This window comes from Haliaeetus leucocephalus, unplaced genomic scaffold (genome assembly GCF_000737465.1).
Source record: "Haliaeetus leucocephalus isolate CR32 unplaced genomic scaffold, Haliaeetus_leucocephalus-4.0 Scaffold395, whole genome shotgun sequence".
Taxonomy (NCBI): domain Eukaryota; kingdom Metazoa; phylum Chordata; class Aves; order Accipitriformes; family Accipitridae; genus Haliaeetus; species Haliaeetus leucocephalus.
Window position 1 is genome coordinate 1,883,641 of NW_010972831.1, and position 23,259 is coordinate 1,906,899.

The following is a 23,259-nucleotide window of genomic DNA, read 5'->3' on the forward strand; positions in this document are numbered from 1 at the left end:
GGCAGGCAGGCACCGCTCCGGGGGGGCGAGATGCCGGACCGGGGAGGAGAAACTTGGGGGGTGCCGGTGTTGCCCGGTTCGGGCTGGAGCTCCCGGGGGGTGGGGGGATGCTCCGGTGGGGGTAGGGACAACGCGCAAGACCCCACATGGATTATTTTTATTATTTTTTTTTTTTAATCATTATTGTTTTCTTGGGCTTTGCGTGAGGCTTGCAGGCTGCTTTGCAAGGGCTTCGTGTCCCCCCCCGCCAAGGGCAGAGCAGCACCGGTCCCGCCTGGGCAGCCAGTGCCTCCAGTTCCTGCGGGGCTCTGGGGACACCCGTGGGGCAACTGCAGCTCCTGAACTTCCCCCAGCCCTGGTGAGGCTGGGCTGCGTCACGTGAAGGCCTGTGGAAAGCAGAGGGACTTTCTCCGTGGCCCTTATTTCTAGTTTCTGCTGAAGGGGATGGTCAGGCTGGAGCATAACCGAACTGCGGCTTAGGGGTGAAACGCGCCTGGGGATGATTGCGCTCAAACCAGGGCTTGACAGTGTAAAACTTTGCCTTCCAGGCCCCTCTGAGTCGGTCTGGTCCCTCATTCCAGTGTAGAAATTCATCAGCTGAAGTTATGCGCTTGACCGGGAAGAACCGCGCTGCTGGCACCTCGGCGACCCTCTGAACTGAAACGGGAAAGGAGGTAAAACCGCTCTGTTCGCCCAGCACCCTGCCCAAAATCCATGGCAGGCCCTGCCACTGCTTCTTTGAGTGGATTACTCAAACCTCCCCTCTGTGGGGATTTTTGGTTTGGTTTGCTGGGAGAGGGGTGGAGAAGGAATTGCAATGCCGGGCATCTGGGGCTGTGCTTTTAAAGGGGGATTGTGTCCCTAAACCACCAGGCTCCTCTGAACGACTCGGCCCTCCTACCCTGGGGCCCTCGGCCATCGCCTTTACTCAGACAGGTGGTTGTGTGCTGCCAGGAGATGCGCTTAGACGGGATCGCGAGTGCTCTTGGGGCTCCCCTCTTGCATTCCTCGGTGTTGCTTCACAGTGCCTCCCCGTTGCAGCGCACCCCGGGGTGGCCGTTGAATAACTTATTTCTAAAAAAAATTGCATAATTCTTGCAGAGATGCTCCAGCCTGTTGACGTGTATTTGAGAAGGGTGTGGGTTTGCCTGCTGGTGTCTGGTGTCTCGCCCAACTCAAGGTGACCGTTCCCCCTGTGCTGTCAAGTGGGACAAGTCAGTGCTGGGGGCTGCAGGATGGAGCCCCTGCTCTGGGCAAGGATTTGGGGTTAAAATTGCCACCTTCCTCAAGCGCGAGCCCCTCGGTTGGCTCAGGGGCACTGTCGTTGCTTGACCGCAGGGTTACCTCTTCTGGACACTCCTCTTGACCATCAGGTCTGTCCCCTCTTCTCCTGGACTGGTGTGAGCACATCTCATGCACCCTCATGGCAGGGTGGTCTTGTCCAACCTCCTCTTGTCCTTCCTCCTTAGAGGTAAATCACCCATCTTTTCAAGATGAGGATGTTACTGGCTAACGCCCTTCCTCTTCCTCCTCCTCCTCTTCTTCTTCGCGTGGCAGGCAGAGAAACCCGATGATGGTTGCACATCTGCTGGTCTTGCTGAATCAGGCTGGCTGGGATGCCCCGGGGCAGTGCTGCCTTCCCTGCTCTTCTCCAGCCCAAAGGCCAGCAAAGCCGCTCCTGGCATCGCTCCCCTCCCGGTGCACCCGCGTGTAGGTGCCCTCGCTTGCCCTTGGCCGGTTTCCCTGCCCGTAGATGCCAGCGAGGTGGTGGGATAAGGGTTGGAGACTTGTGCCTGGCTCGGTGCTCCGCTTCCTCGTGCGAGTGGAGAGCGGAGGCTGGAAGAGGGAAACTGGGGACCCTGCCGCTGCGGGGAGCGCCTGGTGTGCTCCCTGCTCCCAGGAATTACAGGTTTGAATTCCAGCTGGCTCCGTCGCAGCGGAGAGGAGGATAGGTTATCCCTAAAGGCAAGACTGCATCCCAGACCTGATTTTTGTTAAAGGGAAAACCAGAAGGGCTTGGAGAATCTGCTTGCTGGGGGAGCGCCTGCGCTGCTGGGTGCAAGGTCCGGGCTTGGGGTGAGACTCTACTGGAGCCCTGCATCCATCAACGCTCGCGGATGCTTGCCATGCTTCGGAGGGGGGGGGGCCAGGAAAGGGACCCGGTGTGCATCGGCTCCAGGATCCCATCGGGAAGATGGGAGCAGGTTTGTGCCCTGCTGCGCCAGGTCCTGGCAGCGTTGGGCACGCAGGACCCTGGGGCAGGAGAGGGGCTGCGATGGCAGCGCAGCGGGGCAGTGCCCTGGCCAGGAGCCCCGGGAAGGAGGGCTGGTGGAGAAGTCGGACACGGTCCGTAAATCCCTCCTGCGTGGTCGTGGCTGCCACGCTGGGTACGAAGCGCTGCCTGCCCGGGAGCTCCCCTGCATGGCGAAGGGAAAAGGGATGGTTGAGGTTGAATCTCCAGCCAGGGGTGGCAGCCGTAACAGGGTGTTTTGGCATCATCTTGTTGAGGGGGGGGTTCAAAGCCCACTGGAATTTTTATGAGGTGTTTTGCTTAATACACCACTTAAGCAATTAGCAGCGATTGTAGCAGTCCTGGGTAAGGCACGGGGTAGAATTGAATTTCCCAAGCTCAGATACCATTAGGCAGCAGTTCAGCGCTGTTTGCAGGCGAGTATGAGACGGTGATGTGTATGGGGAATTACATCTGCAAAGTAAAGAAACATAATAAGAAAACTTCCTACAAACCTATGTAACTTTATCCCATGTTTATTATGTGCCATAATTGAAAAAACAATCTTGGGGGGGTTTCTGCCCTAATGAAGGGGGGATCCCCAGCAGTGAGCCAGGATGGAGGCACACAGCGATGGCTGTGCCGTACCACATCGGGATGTACTTTGCTGGGCATCCTACACAACTGACCTGCACAGCTCACTTCCCAAAAACACCCACGGAGCCCCTCAATGGCATAGCAATCTACAGGGCAAAAGTAATCTCTTTAAAAGAGTTTGCACTTGTTTGGGGAATTGCTGTTGGGTTTATGTTGCGGGGCTTTTTGAGCAGCTAAATCTCCTGTTATTTGGCATGTCTGAATTCGGGAAGGGTCTGACCTGAGGTACCAGGTCAGTAATTAATATGTAACACATGTGCGTGACGCCGTGCACCCCACTGCCACGTGGCACCAGTGATGGTCCAGCCTGGAGGTGGATGTGCAAATAGTTTTACAAGGGTGGGAAGCTGAGAGGAGAAGGAGGAGGGTTTTGTTGTGGGCTGAGGGGCGGAAGGAAATCTAGGCTTAGGGAGGGAAATGCGAGATTGCTTGGTTGGGGACAGGACTTCAGCTGCTCCTCTTGGGAGGCTCTGCTATTGTGGTGGTTAAAAATAGACTTTGGACTGGTTAGTCTTCTGTGGGAAGCTCCCTGGCCGGAGACAGGCAGGTGAGGTAGCACCTGAGGAAGAGGGAAGGGACAACAGCCTCTGACCTCCTTTACGAAAAGCTCTATTTTTTAAATTTTTATTTTATTTTATTTTTTCAAGAAATTGCCAGTTTTTCTTTCGGGGCATTTAAGGCGTGTCTTTGCTTTATTTCCAGACACATCATGCTGCCTCCAAGCCCCAGGCTGCATTCATGATGCCCAGCTGTAGCGATGCTTTGCACTTCATCGCATCACTGCACCCTGGGGTCCCCCTCCCCATGGGTGAAGTTGAGACCCCTCAGGTCCCACGCCGGTGTGCCTGGATCAGCAGCGTGCTAAGTGGCTTGGGTGATGCTCCAGCCCCGCGCATGGGCTGGCAGCGTGGTTCCCTGCAAGCTGGATGGAATTACTCAGGGAAGAGATTATCTAAGATCCAGTGGATCTTGTCTATTAACTTGTCTTTATTTTCCAGCAGCTGTCAGCATGGGAGGTAAAACGTACACTGGGGGGTTTTGGAGGGGAGGGAGAGAAACAGCTGTGTGATATGAAGTTGGTAAGAATAGCGGGAAATGGAGAAAAATCTCAGGTTTTGCTGGGGAACTCTCACGGGGGTGGGCTCTGCCTGGCTGCTCTGGGCAGACTGGCTGCATGTGGGAATGGAGAGCGTCCGTGTGTCCTCCAGCACCCAGGGGTCCTGGCCAGGAGCGGGTCCCCTGGCATAGGGTGAGCAGTGCTGGGGACTTGCTCAGTAAGTCAGCAGCAGGTGGGAGCTGCGTTCGGGCTGCGCCGCTGCGGGCAGGATGCGGCCCCCAAAGCCTGGTATATTTACAGGAGCGTTGGTTCCTGTGGGGTTGGCATCGGGATGCAGAACTGGAGGATTGCAACCAGAGCTGTGGGGGGACTGTCGGATGTGCAAGAAGGGGGGAAAAAAGGGTCATTTCTTGCCCATTTTATCTTTTGAAGATGTCTCCCTTCAGCACCTCTGCCCTGAAACCCTGCCCTGGAAAATAGCCATCCAACACTGTTGGGTGCTTTGGGGGCATCTGTTTTGAGAGCCCCTCCAGCTAATGCTGCGGCCAGAGGAATCCCTCATCGGCCAGCGGAAAAAGACCCGAGAAGCCTTTTGAGTCCAGACAAATGTTTTCTAGGCTGCAGGTGACAGGAGGACCCTATGGTGCATCTGGGCAGGGAGTCAAAGCACACGTTTAATGGGGGATTGGTTCAAGGAAGGTGGTTTGACCATTAAATTCGAGGGTAAAATGCTGTTCCATTAATATTTTAGTGGGATGGACAGTAAATGAGAGTAACAAAGATTGTTTCCACTTCTATCTGATTCAGGCAGCCAGTCTGATTTAAGATCTACAGGGTATAAATAGTACATGGAGCAATGAGGAGCGCAGAGAGCAATCAACTTCTCCCACCCTAGGGCTGTGGTGGGGATAGTAAGTGGGCCTGGAGGGGTGTGTAACACAAAAGAGCAGATAACTTTTGCTTTTCTGCCCTACAGCTTTGTCTTCCTCAGCTCGGTCTCTGTGTGTGGTTAAAGCTCTAATGGGTCTTGAGGGCTGGGACCCTTCCCAGTCCCCTGAGGTGGCAAAGGAAGCCCCTGGTAGGAGGTCGCTTGGTCTTTGAATGGTTCAGGTGTCTGCTGTGGAAGCGGGGGACATCAGCTCCGTGGCCAACAGCATCCTCCATCCCTTTGGGCTCGCGCAGTAAGAGCAAAGATGACGTGCTTGCTTCCCTTCTGCTGTCAGCTCTGAGCCCCATGTGCTACTCACCCTGCCTTGGCATTCCCAAGGGCAGTCCCAATCCCAGTTTTAGCTATTTCCCCGTCTGCCAGGGGCAGGCAGTGCTTCGGGGCCATACAGGCAGGCGCCAGGCTCCCTTGCAAGCTGCCAGAGGGGCCGGGGAGGTATCGCCTTGCTCTTGGACCCGCTCGTGACTTGGGGATCTCCCCTGGCCCAGCACGCTGAGGTCAGGCGCTTTTCTGGGGGAGCAGGTGCCTGGGTTTCCTCGCGTCATTCCCGCGGGATCGCCAGCCGGGGCTCGGAGTGGCATCGATCTTGCTGGAAACTGAGCAGCTTGCTGGGTCGGAGCAGCCGGGACCGAGCTGGGGACCTCCTTCCCCATGAGCCAGGGCTCCACTGCACACCTTTGTGTGGACTTTTCCTTCCTCTCCCACCTTTCCCTGCTCCCGGCCGGGTGCATGCTTGGCCCTGGGAGCTCTCTGCAGGTAGAGATGGAGGGATACAGGCTTGCCTCTCGCAACTTCCATCAGACAGTGGGGTTTTTTCCCCCGTTGAATTTTAGATTGCTTTGGCCCAGCCTGGCTGCGCTGCGCCGGGCGGAAGGGAAACATCTCTTTATTAGGGTTGTTTCCTTAAATAAAGCCCTCGGAGCAAGCGCTGGGCTGGCTGTGCTGGCTATCCCATGACGGGTGTTGCGCGTTCGGGTTATTAACACCTCATTAGATGTTGGTTCCTCCTCACGTCTCTGGTTCAGCAAATCCCAGCGGCTTTGTCATTGCTCCCCGACTCCTGCTTCACTGGAGACTTTTTTTTCATGGTCTCTTGCACTTTGTGCTGACAGTTTAAATTTCATTTCTTCTTGAGGTCAGGAGCTTACTTCGACTTTCAGATCTTTCTACTTGTGTGTGCCGTCACGCATCCCCGGTGCAGGGGATGCATCATCACAGCTTATTGGGAGATACTGTCATAACATCGCTGCCAGCGGCTGGCTCTTGCCTGCGATTGCAACCTGGGTTTCCACCTGGCTGATCCCCAGAAATCCTTTATTTTTTTCCTTCGTTTTTAAACCTTGACTTGCTTTCCCAAGTGACAGCGGCAGCAGGGCGCAGCTCTGCTCTGGGAGGTGTTTGGGGACTCGTGCAGGGGGGTTAGGAGCCCATCGCCAGCCTGATGTCTTGGTTGCCACTCTGTGGCTTCCCTTTGCCAACAAACCTCCTCGTTTTATATATTCGTATGTCTGTCCTCTCGTGTAACCCAGGCCAGGGACTCGAGGCTGTGGCCCCTGAGCCAGTTCTGGAGTCGGCAGATAGCACCTCCAAAGGGATTTGGCTCCTTCGAAAGGTGCCTGGGAACACGCTGCAACCCGCAGTAAGCTGGGCTGGAAGCGGATGGCCCTTGCTTTCCAAAAAGCAATTGCAGATTTGCTGCTTATTTTCATCCTGAGCTTATTTTTGTCTTCGCTTCCACTGTTCTGCCCAGGGATGCTGTCTGTGGCATGATAAGTTATTTCAAGAAGTGGGGCAGTGCTGTTGGTATGGAGGGGAGCGGAGGCACCGAGATTAAAGGTAAATCTATGCAGATAATTGGGAGCCTGTCTCCTGCTGAAATCAGGTGAATGCGTACGTGCCAGGGTGGGTGCCGGGGTGGCAATGGCTTTGCGGTCCCGGGGGGGCTGCCCCCAGACACCCCACTTACTCCCAGCCTCTGTTGCTGGGTCCTGGCTGGGGGGCTCATGGACCCACTCTGGGCAGGGGGAGGTGGAGACGCGGTGCAGGGTTGGTAAACCCCCCACCCTCCCCCTGCCTCCTCAGACCTGCCAGATGTCTCTCCTCTAGGCTTCATTTTTATAAATTGGCCTTTTAAAGTCTGTCATCCCCGTGCAGATGAAAGGAAGATGCTGTGATGCCTCTGCGTGCGTGTCTCTGAGCCTGGCTGCAGTGCCTGGGTGGCGAGGCTTTTTGTTGGGGGCTTTATCTTTTTTGAAGTGCCTTTTATTTTTTTTCTTCTTTTTTTCCCTTAATCTCTCAGAGGCTGTTGCATCTTGGTTTGCCATCCATCAGTTTGGGGCAGGCAGGCCCCACTCTGTAGCACTGGTCCTTCCTGGAGAGATGGATGGCGAGAAGCGTTCTCCCCCCATCCGCAGTGGGGGGACATCAGCAAAGCCCTGGGGCTCAGCCCTGGGGCCAGAGCTGAGCTGCTCCCTTCTGGCAGATGCAATCAAACCCATCGCTGTGGGGCTTTCTCTTCCCCTCTAAGCCCCTGTCTGCTCTTTTCCCTTGCTCTTGCCATGCCCGCTTGGATTGGCAGCAGGAGATTCCTTTTCACCCCCCTTTTCTCCCCAAGCCCAAATACTCCTGGCTCGTGGCTTGGTGCCGGGGCAGCTCCCGGGGTGGTGGTGGGGAGCCAGGGCTGTGAATTTTAAAGCCAAAGGGCGGTAGCCGCCGCCGCAAGCTGAGTCTTTAAATTCTCTGCTTGGTGATGGATGGATAAGTAGGAATTGCATTTGCTGGGCGGGTAACAAACAGCTTTGCATTTTTCTGTTGCTTTCCTACTGTCTCTTGGGGAAATTCAGACACTGCTCCTAAACTGCAGGGATGGGTTTTTTCCCAGCTGGCATGGATCCCTGCGAGCAGGATCGCTCAGGTCTCTGGGAAAGCCCTGCGATGCTGGGGAGAGCCTCGCCGGGGATTTCTGCAGGGGCTGGAGCTCTGCTGGGGACTGGTGACGGCACTGTGGGGCATGGGGGGCCAGTGCGGGTCCTCAATGGCCATGTCTGTGCCCTGCCCTCACTGCCTCCCTGGCACAGCCGGGGCACCGAGCGGCATCCCTGTTCCGAAAGTGGGAAGATGCCACATGTCGGGGGCAGAGGCACTGCTGAGGGAAATTGCGTGGTCCTTATGAGACAGCAGAGAAGCCAAGCTCCCCCAGTTCTAGGTCTCAAGTAGCTCAGGGTTTCTCTTCCTGTTGAGCGCTTTTGTTGCCCGTGTGAGTTTCTCCCTGTTCGAGGGGGTTTGAGAGCCACTTCCACGGATGGAGGTGCTGCCAGAGCGCTCAGATGTTTTGTGCTGATGGGTCAGGCAGTGTCTCATCTCCGTAGGATTGTGCTGGGGAAATGGCAACCGGCTCCTGGCCACGGCTGCTGCTCTGGATCACGGCTTTTGGGGCTCGGTCCCGCCTGGGGTCTGGTGACCAACATGGTTGGGGTCTGGAGGACGAGGAGCAGGTTAGCCCAGTCCCCAGTGCCTGCCCTGATCCCGTGGCTTGTGCGGTTCATCCGAGCGGTAATTATTGGCCGTGTAAGCTGCTGGCGGGTTACTGCACGTGATTTATTAGCAGGACTAATCCCTCGCCAGCAAAAGAACTGCTCTGTGAATGGAGAACGGGAAAATCCAGGGGACCTGTCCCGTCCTTCCTGAAGTCTGGCAGGGGTCTGGAGCATGGCAGCTGCAGAGACCCCAGGGCTCTATATTTGAGCCAGCGGAGGTGGATTAGCCAAACTGCTGCCCTCAGCGGGAAGGAGGGGTGCCTGGACACACAGAACGTGTGTTTGGGGATGTGAGCTGAGCGATGCCCCAGTTGCTCACTGGGCAAGGCTCGCCGTTGCCAGCAGGCACCAGCCGTCTCGGCACTGAGAGATGATTTTTGAGATGTGATCGCTGCTGGGGTCTTCCCGGGGAGGCGGTTCAAGCTGCCCAAAATGAGGTTAAGAGGTTTGGGAAGTGCAGCATAAGCACAAAGCTGGAGATGCACACATGCCCCTGCGAGTCTCACGGCCACTGGGAGAGGGACCAGTGTGGAGGTCGGGCAACATGGTGCTTCTCCCATGGGCGTGCGGGTCTGGTCTTCAGCTCCCTTCAACTTCTGGTGGGCTCCTGGGTCTGACTTCTGGTTTTGGGTTGTTGTTTTTTTTTTTTCCCCCCTGTACCCTACCGACTTGTTGGCCTCTGAGGACCTGTCCAGGGGTTATCTCTTATGCCACGGTGCCTGATGTTCATGGTGAGGGGCAGGGGCTGAGCTCCCATGTAGCTCCAGCAGCTCAGCTCGGTCTGACAGAGATGTGACCAGACAGTGAGGGCTCGGCCATGGCAGGGGGACATGAGAGCAGCACCTGCCCCAGCAGAGATGTCACCTGGCCGAGGAGGGTCTGGGCTATAAAGCCTGGGAACGAGCAGCTCTGGCAGAGCCACTTGAAGAAGCAACATCCGTGTCTCTTCTAATGAGTCTCTCTCAAAAAAAAAAAAAAAAAAAATTATGGGGGAAAGGATCAGGGCAGAAATACGGATGGAGAAAGAGAAGGACCAGCCGCTGGGTGCAGAGGGGAGGGTGCCACCCTGTGCACCCACGCAGGTGCCACTGGGATGCCCGCTGCTCCCTCACCCCGTGGGAGAGCTGCCGCCATGCCCAGGCAGAACACGCAGGCGAGAGAAACCCTGAAGGCGAATCCCCCTGGGCTCCTCCGGTCGGGGACTCCTTAGCGGTTTTATGAGAAATCAATAATGCTTTTGCATGGTCATAATCGTAAAATAAGTACAATTTATGGCTGCTGCCGGGGCCAAGATTTTTTTTCTAGCGTATGAGGTGGAGAGAGAACGGCACAAAAATGCTTTCCCGTGGTGCTTCTGTGTACGCCGGGCCTGCAAACCGGCTCCTATATCGTGGCGGGGGGGAGACCACCATTTGGGGAGGGGACACGGCACGGCCGCACAGGGTGGGTTGCCCGTGTCCGTGCCCACGCTCACGCTGTCCCCTCGCCCCTGCAGCCCGCCGGCAGGTGGAATGGGGCAGCCATGAACGGCGATGCCCTGTGCCAGGAGCCCTCCTCCCCGCTCCCCGACTGGAGGGAGTTCTGCGAGCTGCACGCCCAGGCAGCCGCCGTCGACTTCGCCCAAAAGTTCTGCCAGTTCCTGAAGGAGAACCCCCACTACGACACCCCCGGGGCAGAGACCTCCTTCTCCCACCATTTCGCCGCCAACTTCTTGGACATCTTCAGCCTGGAGGTCAGCCGGGTGTTCGTGTCCGACTCCCCCACCAAGTACAACATCGTGCCCTTCGTGGGGCTGCAGAACTGCCACGTCCCCTACGGGCGCGAGGTCACCCCGAGGAAGGAGGAGACGTCCACCGAGTCCTTGGACAGCATGGACCCCCCGTTGGGTGCCGGACGGTACCTGAGCCCAGCCCAGCAAGCGCAGGCACGCAAGGTGTCCTCCTACGGCCAGTCCCGCAGCTCGGAGGACGTCTCCATCCACGCTGCCGCCAAGCCCAAGTTCAAGAAAGGCTTCTCCCTGAGGAACATGAGCTTGTGTGTGGTGGATGGTATGAAGGAGATGTGGCATCGCAAGTCCTCTCCGGAGCCAGGCGCCGAGGCTGCCCCGGGCAGCCGGAGAGCCGAGAGGGAGCCGTGGCCGGCCGGGGGCAAGGAGCCTGGTGACCCACGGGAGAAATGGACCCACAAGCTGCGCCTGTCCAAGGTGCCCTCCTCCAAGGTGGAGCTGGTGGACATCCAGAGGGAGGGGACGCTGCGCTACATGGTGGCTGACGACACGAACTGTGTGGGGAGCTCGCAGTGGCAGAAGTGCCGCCTCCTGCTCCGGAAAGCAGTGAAAGTAGAAGGAGAGAGGTTCCTCCTCGAGTTTTATGTCCCTCCAAAGGTAAGTCCTGGATTTTCTCTGCTGTTGTTTTTCTGAGCAATTCAAGCAGCAGTCGGGCTTTGCTTGAGGCTTTTCCTATTTCCACTGCTGAGCTGGGATGAAATCCAGCTCTGGTCCGGAGGGAGATTTGGTGCCATGTGGCTGAGATGTGAATAGACAGGACAACGTGGTTGAAACCCATCCAACCTGCAAGCCCTGATTGCTGCTGTTCACCAGGGCATAGCCCCCTTCTTCCCCACAGCCCTTGGGAGAGATGCTGAAGCCTCTGCCTGGTCCTTTGGCCCCCAGATGTAAGCAATCTTGGTAGAAAAGCTCATTCCCCCATCAAGACATGGGGTGTCCAGGCCATCCAGAGGGTTTTTTCTCTTCCCAGTGTGTTGAGGAGACATGTCATTGACCAGTGGCTCATGCAGCAGCAGTATGGCTGGGATCGCTGCCTGGGCTTTGTGCTTTAGACCTCAGAGGGCTGCTAGTCCACTTTCTGAAAGCAGTTTTGGTTTGGTTTGTTGGTTTTTTTCTTTTAAAAATAATAATTCGTTTGGAGTAATTTTACACCTGCAAGGCTCCCCCCAGTGTAGCTTGTAGTGATGGGGACAGAAGGCACCAGTGATACCCTCCAGGGCTGCAGCATCACTGCCATGGGTGGGTTTTGCAGCTTTCCTCCCAGACAGCCCCAGCTACATAGCCTCCTGGGCAGAAGAACACTGATATTATTGTTGTTATTATCCACAATATCACTTTTCCTTGCCTGCACCTGCTGTTCTTCTGTAATTTCAATGAAAGCTTCAAAAGCAGGAGCCGGTTTTCATTGCGGCGTGTCCTCGGCACATCCTCCCTCCCCTTCTCATCCCCCCTGCACGTGATGGAGGGAAACGTCCCTGTTTCCCTGGGGGAAAGGCTGAGCGGTGGAGCGGTTTGCCCAAGAAATGTGGATTCTGAGACCTTCAGTCCCCTTCTCGCCGCAGGACCGCCTTTGCTCCTGGGCTGAGTGAAGGGATGCCTTGCAGTGCTAAACCCTCACCTGTGCTAACGCCGTGCTTGTGCCTCACCTGTGCTGGGTGTTCTCCTCTCTGAAGAGCACAGGGCAAATAATAAGCCGTTCCCTGGGGCGTTACTAGCTGTATGTGCTGGTAATGAAATCTCCTGTTATTTAAATACCTAGGGAAGACAAATCTCATTTACTTCATCTTCTCCAGGACTTCCCCGCTTATGTTTCAGTCCCTGGTAGCAAAGCTGAAAGAACACGAGTCCTCATGCCGGGGACGCACCCGGGGCTGCTGCTCCATGGGTTTTGATGTGCTCTGAACCTCTGGTAACCCTCGGTTTGGTAGAGAGATGGATCCATACATTATACATAGGGACAGCAGGATATTTCATATTTTTAAACAGCATTTTCTATTTTTTGAGGACGAAATGAACCTTGGCACTGTTGGTGTTAGTCCGTGCCTCTCGCCTAACTGTCACATCTTTCCTGATAAAATATAAAACATGAGTTTAAACTCAAGTGGATCTCTCTATAGAGCTGCTCAGTGCTGGTACGGATGGCGTGCATCGCTGGTAGCTGGCTCGGGGGGCTTCCTCGGCCCAGGGACAGCACAAGACCTGGTTGGAAGGAAACCACCGTGTCCCTGGCACGATGCACGGAGGATCCGGTGAGCCCAGGGGGTGCAGGCTGCACGGAGCAGCACTGGCACGCCGGCCACACCAAAGGGACAATAAACGCAGGTTAAAATTGAACAACTTCTGCTCTTAAAACATTTAAAAAAGTGCTCATAGAGGCATTTTTTTTGATGTATCTTGATTTGCCTCTAAAAATCAATTTTGAAATTATTTTATGGCAACTTTTATGAACATTGTCTGCTCTTCTGTTATAATCACACCCAGCTTTGGTTTGCATTTTTCTCCCTTCATCCCATCTTGCTTTCCATCTGGCAAATGATTCAGCTGTAAAAGTGGCACCAGCCTGGCACAGCTGGAGGAAAACAGTTTCTTGCTTCAGCAGCCCACAGCGCTGTTTTTGTGTAGGCCCTACAAAAACTATGGTCACGTCTTTAAATCTTTAAAGGGAAGAGCCTTCCTGGAGAATACCCTTCTCTGGCTCACGGGTGAATTAACACCCTATTTTATTTCCTTTCGAAGCAGCTGCCTCTTCCTTTTTGACCTTCTCCTGTGCAAACACCAAAATGGAAAAATTCCCCGGGGCAGGGCTGAGCCCCACATGGCCAAGAGGTGCCTGGAGGCAGCGCTGGGGCCCTGGGGCTGGTGGAAACGAAACATCCTGGAGGGGAAAAAGCAGTTCCTGTTCTGTCTTGGATTATTTATTTTTTCCCCCCCAAAAAAGGGAACTGAACCCACTGTAGGTAACGTGCAGCCCAGTGCTCATCACCGGCCTCGTCCCATCCCGTGCACCCAAGGTACCAGACGCAGGTTTCAGTGACTGAATTGCATCTCTGCTTCCTGCAGCCACGATTCTCCGAATCCCGGAGGGGACCAGCCCTCGGGAGCAGCTCCACAGGCTCCTTTGGAGGGATTTGTTATAATTAAAACAAATATCTGGGGAATTTGTTGCTCAGCAGAGACTTCAACTGGGAGGCACCGGGTCCTGCCCCCACATCGAGGCTCCGGCGGGTGCCAGGGTCCCCGGGAGAAATTCATTTTTCTTTAGTTTAATGTAATTAGAATTCCCTGCATGGCTAAGGCTGCTGCGTCGTAGCTTCTCAATTGAAATGCTGCTCCTGTGCTACATAAATGGGGAGTCTTCCTGGGCTGCTTTCTGCGTAGGAACTGTCCCCCATCAGATAGCACATCTCCATCGGGAGAGGGTTTATAAAGGAGAGAAATAAGTGGTCTTGGCAGAGCTGGCATATCAGTCTGCGCTGGAGCAAGGAAGAGGTTTGGCAGTTAAATGCACTAACCTCCCTATCTTCCACGGGGCCGCCTCTTGGTTTAATTAAAAGAGCTTGGAGTTATCAGGCACATGAAGGAAATCAATGCGTTTTTTTCCCCCCCTCTGTAATAACCGTGCAGGCTGAGCCGCGATCTTGCCTCTGAAAGCCATGCTGCATCGTCCCCCGGGAGAGTTTGATTCAATTGAGTGACTTTTATTTATCGATTTCTTTTAATTTTTTCTTTGTTTTTCTTTTCCCAGGCTTCCAAACCCAAGGTGAGCATCCCGCTGTCGGCCATCATTGAGGTCCGCACCACCATGCCGTTGGAGATGCCCGACAAAGACAACACCTTCGTCCTAAAGGTGAGAGCAGGGCGACAGCAGTGCGTATTCCAACGGGGACCCCATCCGTGCTCACATCCAGCCCCCGCTGCAGGGATGCTTAGTCCCCAAGGGGATCGTTGCCTTGGTTTTCGGAGCTGAGACGCCAACAGCTCTAATGCTCCCTGCGGGATCGCTGCCTCCCCTCCCCGAGTTGTGCGTGTCGTCCCCCCCCTCCAAAATGATGCAACCTCCACCTGACGCCCAGGTATTTTGGGATCGAGCTGTTTGCCTGACTTTCCCCGTGGGGTTTTCTTCTCCGTGTCACCAGGAGACAGGTTAAATTAGTGTCCAGAGACAACCTGCAAGGAGAAACGCTCTTTGGTGTGGCTGCCTGTGGTTTTGTGACTGCTGCTGCCCCGGATCGGTGGCACGTGGTGGCTGTTTCATCGACACGGGGCAATGGGAACGGCTGTGTGGGGCCACCGAGGCCCTGGGGATCAACCACCCCATGCAAGTCTGGGGGCATGAGCAGAGAGTGAAAGTCTCTCTCTCTCCCCAGAAAGAGTTTCCATATCATGCAATTAATTAGCTTAATGCCCCCTCCTGCTCTGCTGAAAGGGAACAACTTGTTATGGCAGATCAGGGCTGAATTTCACAGGGTCCCAGCTTGGGGCGTGATGTGCCACCATGATGATGGACATGTTGTTGAAGATAGTGTTTCTCTCCAGCTAATGAGGCTGCGCCTCCTTGCTCGTACTAACGGACTCGTGTTCTCCATCAGAGCTGTTGGACGTGCCTGGTTGGGAGGTAGCATATGTATGTGGGGGAACACCAGCATTTTGAGGATTTCTGTGTCCTGCCTCTGCTAAAAAAAACACCTCTCTCCCTGATGCTTCTCCCTATAAGCGTGTGGCAAAGGCAGAGCGGAAAGGCCGGGCTTCCCGACTGAATGCACCTGCTTAAAAGCTTAGAAAACTGTGAAAGCAGAGGGAAAAAATGGAACCTGGCTTCGTGAAAGCCCCCAAGCCTGGTAGCCTGCCTGGCCCTGCCACACTTTCCTGCAGGAAATCCCTTTCCACCAAACCTGGCTCCTTATAAAGCTCCCACACCTCCTGACAGCCTCCTCCAGGCCATCCTCCCTGCCCCAAGGGCTTCTTGCTGTTCAACCTCAACCTCTGCTGCGGTCGGTGGCCACAATGGACACAGAGGATAATACAGCTGTTGTCTTCTGTGCTTCAGAGACCAACCTCATGCATTTTCTCCTCTCCAGACTGACCAGCCCAAGGTCCTCCCCGCTTTCCTTGAGAGATCTGGAGAGAGAATGCCCCAAAATGTACATGGTGCTGTGGCCAGGAGCAGATGGGAAGGATTGCTGCTTCTTTGATTGCTTCTCCCTTCTTCTTCCTCTTTATCCAGCTCAAGTTGATCCACTTGCTTTCTTTGTACCCTGATGATGATGTTGACTCATACGCAGCTTGTGGGCTGGTGTAACCCCTCGATGCTTTTTGCAGAACTGCTCCAGAGTCGTGGTTCCCCAGCCCAGACGCCCAGAGTGATCAGCGTGAGCCCAGAGCTCGCTTGTGTCCTTGTGCTGGAGGCTGGTTTCAGCTTTTACTTCCACCGAGCATTTCTCAGCTTTGATGAGTTCATTTGAATTCTTGCCTCATCCTTCAACACACTTGCAACGCGGTGTCATCCATGAATTGATTAGGCATCCTTTGCTTTTGTCCTAATCATTACTGAAGAGCAGCATGCACAGAAAGAGTCCTTGTTGTGAAGGGGCTTCTGAGCATATCCCTCGGCTTCGATCGTTAGCCATCGATAACCTGTTAGCCATCGATAACTGCTCTTGGAATATGGCTCATCAGCTACTTCTGATCATGTTTTCTAGATCCCCTTACAAGAGTCATCTTAACCATATCTTGCTACCCTGCTTGCTGAAGTGTCACATCAGTGTCCGAAGCGTGGCCAACGCCAAGGATGTGACGCTGCTTCTCCCCATCCCTGGGGCTGTCACGAGCACGAGCAGATGGGTTTGACAGGGTTTGGTCATGGCAGATCCCTGCTAGGGGGGATTCAGCTCCAGGATGCTTCTTGGGTGCCTGTGGAGGGTTGGTTTCTCTTGCTGCTGGAGGAGGGCTCTGGGCTTGCCCTCTTCCCATCTTTTGGAGCCAGACATGCTCTCTCCACTCCCACCGCTAACAGCCCTGCGACTGCTTCAGCCATTTCCTTAATTACCCCGGGGAACGCTCCAAACCCTGCCTGTCTGAACACGCCTGACTTACCAGGTACCCTCAACCCTGCTCCTGCCCTGTTCTGGCCAGGGTGCTTACCCTGCCACGGGGTTAATTGATTGCAATCGATCCTTTGAGTTACCCGAGGCAGTGAACACAGCATTGAGCCCATCTGCTGGCTTCTCATCTCCTGCTGCCTCTCTCCTGCCGTTCCAGCCAGCCTTTGCCCTCCCCTCCCGGCTGTCGGTGCAGGATGCTTTTCCTTTATTCCTGACGTCCTTTATTATTTGTAGCTCACTTTCTGCCCCAGCCCTTCTTGCTGGGACATCTCCCTGCTGCTCTTTTGCATTCCCCCTTTGCTGGGTGGACTTGCAGAGGGGGTGAAAAACCCTTCGATGTCGGGGCATGGATTAAAGATGCAAGAAAGGAAGTTGGCTGCTGTGGTTTCCCTGCTGCCTTCCCATCTACGGGGCTAGTGTCCAGCCTGGTCTCAACCTTCGCATGCAATGTGCCGCACTCTGGCAGGTTATGATGGGTGGAAGAGCCCCTGCCTTGTTCAGGGAGGCCACGCTGGAATAGTTTCTATCAAATTGCCTAAAAATTAGCAGGCAGCATGTCCCCACCGCCTGTCAGACACCACGTACATGCATTTTTTTCCATTGCACAAGCAGGCACTTGCAAAACACCCAAGCCCTGCACGTGCTTTGCTTACTGTCATGCTCTGCATGAGAGACCAGCCCGTCTCCCACGCCAGCTTCATGCGTTGCCCTCAGAATGCCAGAGAGGCTCCTTTCCTCTGGTTAGACAAACAGAGGGAGAGATCTTTGCTGCTCACCTCCGCTTCTGCTCGGGGCAGGATCACCCATGCACAGCCCTGGGCTGCAGCAGGGGAGCAGCTTGGCCCCAGCCCAGGCGCTGGGCACTGCTCCCTGCATGCCCTGCTTATTTTCAGGACAGTGATTCAGTTGTTTGTGATTAATTTAATTTGCTAGGAGGTTGTCTCAGCTGGCAATGCGATACCCTCCTGGAGTCAGGGCTGCCTCACCAGCTCGGGAACGCGATGTATAAGGGGTCTGGGAGGGATGCGGGGAAACCTCCCAGAGGCACACAGCATTGCATGGCATGGCTTCTGAGACCTGCTGCTCTGTCGCTGATGTGGGGGCTTCTGGGTCCTCCCTGGCCCCAGAAAGGCCCAGCTCCTTTGGGCTTGCAATTTTGGAGGCTCTTTTGCATCCTGATTTTTAATTTTTTTTTTCCTGTTAAAGTGGGTTTCTCTCCCACCCTGTTGCAATCAGAAATCAGAAGCCTCATGGACCAGCAGGCAGAAAAGATAACAGAGGAGAGGTTTTAAATGCCTGGATTTAGGAGTCTGGCAGGATTTGGGGGCAGAAAGCAGTATGGCTTCTGCTCTACCTGTGCAGAGCTAGTTTTTGGGGGACACTGAGGCTCCCCAGAAGCGAGGGATGCTGTCTGTGCTGGTGTGTGGTGCCATGCACCCTGATGCTGCCAGCCAGGTGTGGTTTTGCCACGGAGGCTGTAAAAATCTTGTGATGCATTTGCTGATAATGACGGGGTGGGGATTTTCCTCTGAGCCCTGACTTTGGTCAGGGGTCACGCTTGGACACACCAAAGCATCTCTGTGGGTCACCCCTCGGCATCCCTTGGCTGGGATGAGGCAGACAACTCTCCTGTTCAACCAAGGTGCTGTTTCATAGCAGCCGGTGAATGTGGGGGTCCAGCTGGGTTACGGGGTGTGCTTTGCCCTGGGGTAGGTGGCAGGACCCTGGCACAGCCTGACACTGTCCCGCATTGCCTGCAGGTGGAGAACGGGGCTGAATACATCCTGGAGACCATCGACTCCCTGCAGAAGCACTCCTGGGTGGCGGATATCCAGGACTGCATTGACCCTGGGTAAGGCTCACTGGAGGAAGATGCCGTGGTGCCCTCGCCACCAAGCACGGGTTATTACCCCTGATGCAATTTTTGCTACTTGAGTTATTACAGAAAGTCCCTGACTCACGCCAGCAGAAGTCTGGAGGCAAAGTTAGCAGCCTGTGTGTGTCAGAGGTGCAGCCTTGCAGGGCACTGGCTGCTTGCTCACCCTTTCCTGCTCTGTGTCGTCTCGGCCAGGCAGAGGCAGGTGACCCGGGAACGCAGTCCTTAGCACGGGAAGCTCCTAACACCTGCCTTCTGAAGGTTTTATACTGTATTTGAGCTATTTTCTATGCCTTTTTCCAGTCCAGCATCCATGGTATATTTAAGATTCTGCTGGCTAAATTGGTTTATTTATGTTTCTATCACGGTGGTATTAATGCTGCCATTGGAGTCATGACAACCCTACCAAAACTTCTCATCTGCTTTTTCATCGGCCCATGCGTTGGGTTACACTGTAGGAAGGTTCGCGTGCCCGGTGCTGCCGCCCTTCAGCTGGCTCGGACAGGCCCGGTCCTGGGGAGGCAGGATCAGCCCAGGCGCTCCCCAGGCTCCGGGAAACCCTGGCACTGCCCTTCTTGGCACAATTCTGGAAAAAGAAGGTGTCCAAGCTTGCAGAGGTGAAAACCTCGAGCAAACCTGGAACGGGGGCTTGGAGAGGCTCCAGCTGCCTTTGCCCCCTTCTGCTGGAGAGATGCAATTTGGGCACTGCAGGGTCAGTCACTGCGGAGGCTGCATCTTGCAGGGAGGATGCACTAAATGCACTCCAGATTTGTGGTCCTTCAGCTCCTTTTGCTGTTTTTTTTAAAACATATAATTCAAGAAGTGAAGCTGAGGCTGGGCTGCTGATGGAGGCGAGGCTGGGAAACGGCCCTTTTTTTCCCACTGCATGTTTCAGTGCCGGTTTTCCAGCCGGAGCCGAGCACCTCGGCCATGCTCACCTCCAGCCGCTGCAGAAAATGCCAGCAGCCCTGCACCAGCCCCTCGCTCCACCGCCGGCAGCCTCCCAGCCTTTTATGTTTGCTTAGCACCCAGCGCAGTCCCGCTTTGGCCTCCGGACGTGACTGTAAAGCAAATAATAATGAACTCCAGAGCAAATAATAATGAGCTGTTTAATACACCGACACACACGCCTGGTGCCAAGAACGGATTTTCAATCAGCTCCCGATGCTTTTGCCAAGGGCTGCACGCTGGAGCCGCTGCACGAGCGCCCGTCGACGGCTTTTCTGCAAAGCGCTGTTGGTTTTGGTTTCCTTCCTCCCTTCTTGTTTTTAACCGGCTGCAGCTGAATGACTCCCAATGGCTGATTCACTTACTGGCCGCTAAATAATTCAGCAGCTCCCTCGTGAGCCGTTACCGCTAACGCAGCCGCTTCCTCGCTGCCTGCACCCACGTGGCTGCCGTTAAGCAAGAGTAGCCGAGTGCTGCAGGCAGCTCCGGCAGTGCTGGGCTCTGGCCGGCGGCTGCGATAAAAATAGGCTGTGGAGCAAGTTGGGGGGCTTGCGCAAGAAGGGTGCTGAAGTGCACGGGCAGGGGTCGGGCAGTAGGGATGCTCTCTGCGGGGGCCGCACCACTGTGCCCCCCCCCCCTTGCTCTGTTCTCGCTCACTGCCTCGCTCTGGGCCTCCCAGTTTGGTTTTTTGGTGTCTTTTAGGGGCGTAATTCCTGTGGGTTGGTAATTCCCTTTGCAGAGGGTGAAAGCGAAAGCTCCCTTGGGTGGAAGTCGGTGGTGGGAGTGTGTGTGTGTGTGTGATGATGTCTTGCAAAGCAAAGCGCTGAAAGTCAAGGTAACATTTCTATCCAAACCGACAAGGTTGCAGCAAAATACTGCAGCTAGGACTGACCAGCATGACCCACATAGTGAAGGCTTTCAAGGGTTTAATCCCTCCCACACCAGTTTCTCACCCCAAAAAAGCCATGTTGCTTTGCCAGCCACTGCCTCTTGATGCTGTGGGTGTTTCTGTCCGTGGCAGCCCCTTCGGGAAGAAGCGAGGAGCATTGGGATGTGGTCCCGGATCACAGTCGGAATTTCATTTGGTTGAGTCCCTATCACATGCCTGTGAGCGGAGGTGCCGTGCATGTGTGTCTCTGCAGTATGGCAGCCGGTGCGTGACCGTCTGCTCTGTGCTCTTCCCCCAGGGACAGTGGGGACGACATCGAGCTGGCGTCCTGTGCACAGGGAGCTTGTCTGCCAGGCAGGGTGTCCTCCTGCAGCTGCGAGTTCCTGGCTGACGGTAAGGACCTACGTCTGGGAAAAACACCCGCCGGGGAGGGTGGGTGTCTCCAGGTGACAGCTCTAGTTTGGAGGGGGCCAGATCCTGCCAGCAATAAAGTGAAGGAGCCTGAAGCGGGTGCTGTGGGGATGGATCTTCCTCTGTCCATCGCCTTCCTCTTCCTTGCACTTGCCCCCGCCCTGAGGAGGTGGCCCACCTGTGCTGAAGACATTGATATTGCCCCCGTACATCCTGGTATGTGCAGAAAATCAAGTCCCTGTCTGCAGGCACTGGGGTCTTCAGGTCCCAGCGAGCAGCCTCCACCTGCACAGCCCCACCTCATCTCTATGCCCAACCAAGACACATCCGTGCCTCCCATCCCGGTTGTGCCAGGGGAAGAAAACCCGGCACAGGCTGAAAGGGAGTCCCCCAAGCTGTGGCCAGAGCCATAACTTAGCCCCGAGATGTCCCCAAGAGCCAGGGGTGCTCCAACGCAGTTGCTTTTTGAGCAGGACAGCCCCCAGCCTTGTCCAGCGATGGTAGGTGATGCTGAGCCATGAGCCCATCCCTCTGTAAATTCCCTTCCAGATGTGCCCAGGCCACCAGACAGATGTGCCCTGCCCGGTGCTCACACCACCGCCACGGCCACTGCTGTCCCCGCGCCCCACAGCCGGGGCAGGGACTCCCTGGGAGAGCTCCTCACCCACGTCCCGCTGGAGAACTTTCTGCAGACACTGGAGTCCAGCCCCACTGCCGGCGGGCATCTTACAGGTACCGGGATGCAGGATGTGGCCCCAGTCCTCGCTCTTAGGGGTGCACAAGAGGGAGAGGAGGAAGGGGTGGGAGAGGGTGGTGATGTCTGGGTGCTCCCTAAAAACCTGCTGTTCCTGCGGACAGGGGATGACAGCGAGGCGGAGGCAGAGATCAACCTCTCTGATTTCCCCTGGTTCCATGGGACTCTTTCGCGGATCAAGGCGGCTCAGCTGGTGCTCTTCGGGGGTGCCCGGAGCCACGGCTTGTTTGTCATCCGGCAGAGCGAAACGCGGCCGGGGGAGTACGTGCTGACCTTCAACTTCCAGGGGAAAGCGAAGGTGGGTGTCCTCTGCTTCTCCCTGAAAATTAGTGCCAGCCCTGCCCTGCACCCCAGGCTCCTTACTGCCCTGCTGGGACTCTGCAAGTAAGTGGGTGCCATGAAGTGACCCCAAACACGGCAGCGCTGCGGAGAGCTGCTGCACCCTGGCAGGGCATCCCTCGGGACCACCTGCCCTTGTCCCCCAAGAGCCCTCTGCACCCTGCCCAGCCCCTTCAGCATTTTCCCAGCTGGATCAGTGCCTGCTACATGGGCATAAGGTTAAATACGCCACAGGAGCCTAGCATAGCCTGGCACGTCATCCCCTGCCCTCTTGTCCGTTCCATGTCCTGAAGTACACGGATGCACTATAAATAAAACAACCCGTGTGTAGTTTTCTGCTGGGTCCCTTTTCTACCAGAGGGCACACACTACAAGGGCTTGAGGTATAACTGCCAGTTCTTGTCACCTGTCCGGCAAGAAGTAGTTCAGGTGGGCTGTGGACTTCCCTAGGCTGTCTGTGTCACCAGGATTGGAGTTGCAGCCCCCCTGGCTGCACCCAGCTGCTCTTCTCTGGCTACTTCTGTACAGTGTTCATCACCAGGAGGGGATAAACTTCTCCCAGGGCTGCAGCAAGTGGGGTTTTGCAGGTAACACCCTGTAGCAGGAGACCCTCCCAGCCAGGCGGGGAGAAAACCAAAAAGAACAGCCCTATGTTACGAGCAAACCTCCCTTGGCTGATGGAGGTGGCTTGTTCTGCTGATTGCAAGGTGAATCTCACCTTTGCAATCCCCAGCTCACCCGCTGGCCCTCTGCACTTGCAGCACCTCCGCCTGTCGCTGAACGAGAGCGGGCAGTGCCACGTGCAGCACCTCTGGTTCCAGACCATCTTCGACATGCTGCGCCACTTCCACACGCACCCCATCCCCCTCGAGTCGGGCGGCGCGGCCGACATCACCCTCCGCAGCTACGTCGTGGCCCAGAGCCCGCTGCCCGGTAGGTGCCGGGGTCAGGCAAGGGCATGGCTGCATGTGGAGAGTTGGACTGGTGCTTGGGCTGGGATCTCGCATGGACCTAAAAGGGACTGATCCCTGGGATTCCCCCCACCGACCCCCTCCCTAAAGAAGTGCCCATGCTGGTGTGCATGGCTCTGGAGATGCACCAAGGTGGATGTTATCCCATGGAAGGTGGGCAGGGAGGACCATGCAGCAGCAGGGCTGTGCCGGGGTGGACCCGTGTGTCCCTGGCTGTGGGTGTCCATCCCCTGGCTTGGGCAGGAGAGGAGCAGGGGGGTCTGTGGGACTTGGAGCATCTTGCTATGCTGGGAGAGGGTGGGCAAGGAGGGTTGGGAAAGACAGGATAAAGGATGGTCAGGGTGAGCCAGGGAGAAGGTGGGTGTGGGAAGGTGCCAGTGAGGGAGAGGGGGGGCCAAGCCCCCAGGCAGCATTGGAGGGGTCAAGCTCCCGTCTCCCTTGCAGACGCCGGCCCCCCGCCAGCCCTCGTGTCACAGCCGCCAGGCTGTCGGGTCGACCTGCCGCCTCCACACTACTTCTGCAGCACAGCACCTGCTGGCCCGCCAGCCCCACCGCCTGCCGAGGGGGTGGCCGTGGCCCCCGCTGTCACCGTCCCAGCACCCTACCACCGCCTGGAGGGTGCCCTGGGCCCCCGGAGCCGCAGCGACAGCGCCGAGCGCCGGCCAGAGCCCCCCACCACCAGTGCCGAGGACTACCACGAGGCTGATGGTGCCCGGAGCCGGACCCGGGCAGTGGAAAACCAGTACTCCTTCTACTGA

General features: G+C 55.9%; 1 protein-coding gene across 1 annotated transcript; it reads left to right on the forward strand.

The window, feature by feature from the left end:
- The first annotated feature begins 603 nt into the window (after positions 1-603).
- On the forward strand, positions 604-23,259 carry SH2B2 (SH2B adaptor protein 2). Its single transcript, XM_010573526.1, has 9 exons — positions 604-674; positions 9,922-10,809; positions 13,958-14,059; positions 18,074-18,165; positions 20,325-20,419; positions 20,987-21,169; positions 21,296-21,489; positions 22,292-22,463; positions 22,946-23,259. The coding sequence occupies exons 2-9, from the start codon at positions 9,949-9,951 to the stop codon at positions 23,257-23,259; spliced, it is 2,013 nt and encodes a 670-aa protein (XP_010571828.1). The 5' UTR covers positions 604-674; positions 9,922-9,948.

What these genes read in the sequence shown, in the direction of transcription:
- SH2B2 (XM_010573526.1), top strand. Translation starts at nt 9,949, where the DNA reads ATGAACGGCGATGCCCTGTGCCAGGAGCCCTCCTCCCCGCTCCCCGAC. An exon ending in AGTTTTATGTCCCTCCAAAG is followed by an intron (nt 10,810 to 13,957) that starts GTAAGTCCTGGA and finishes TTCTTTTCCCAG; the next exon opens with GCTTCCAAACCCAAGGTGAG. An exon ending in GGCCCAGAGCCCGCTGCCCG is followed by an intron (nt 22,464 to 22,945) that starts GTAGGTGCCGGG and finishes TCTCCCTTGCAG; the next exon opens with ACGCCGGCCCCCCGCCAGCC.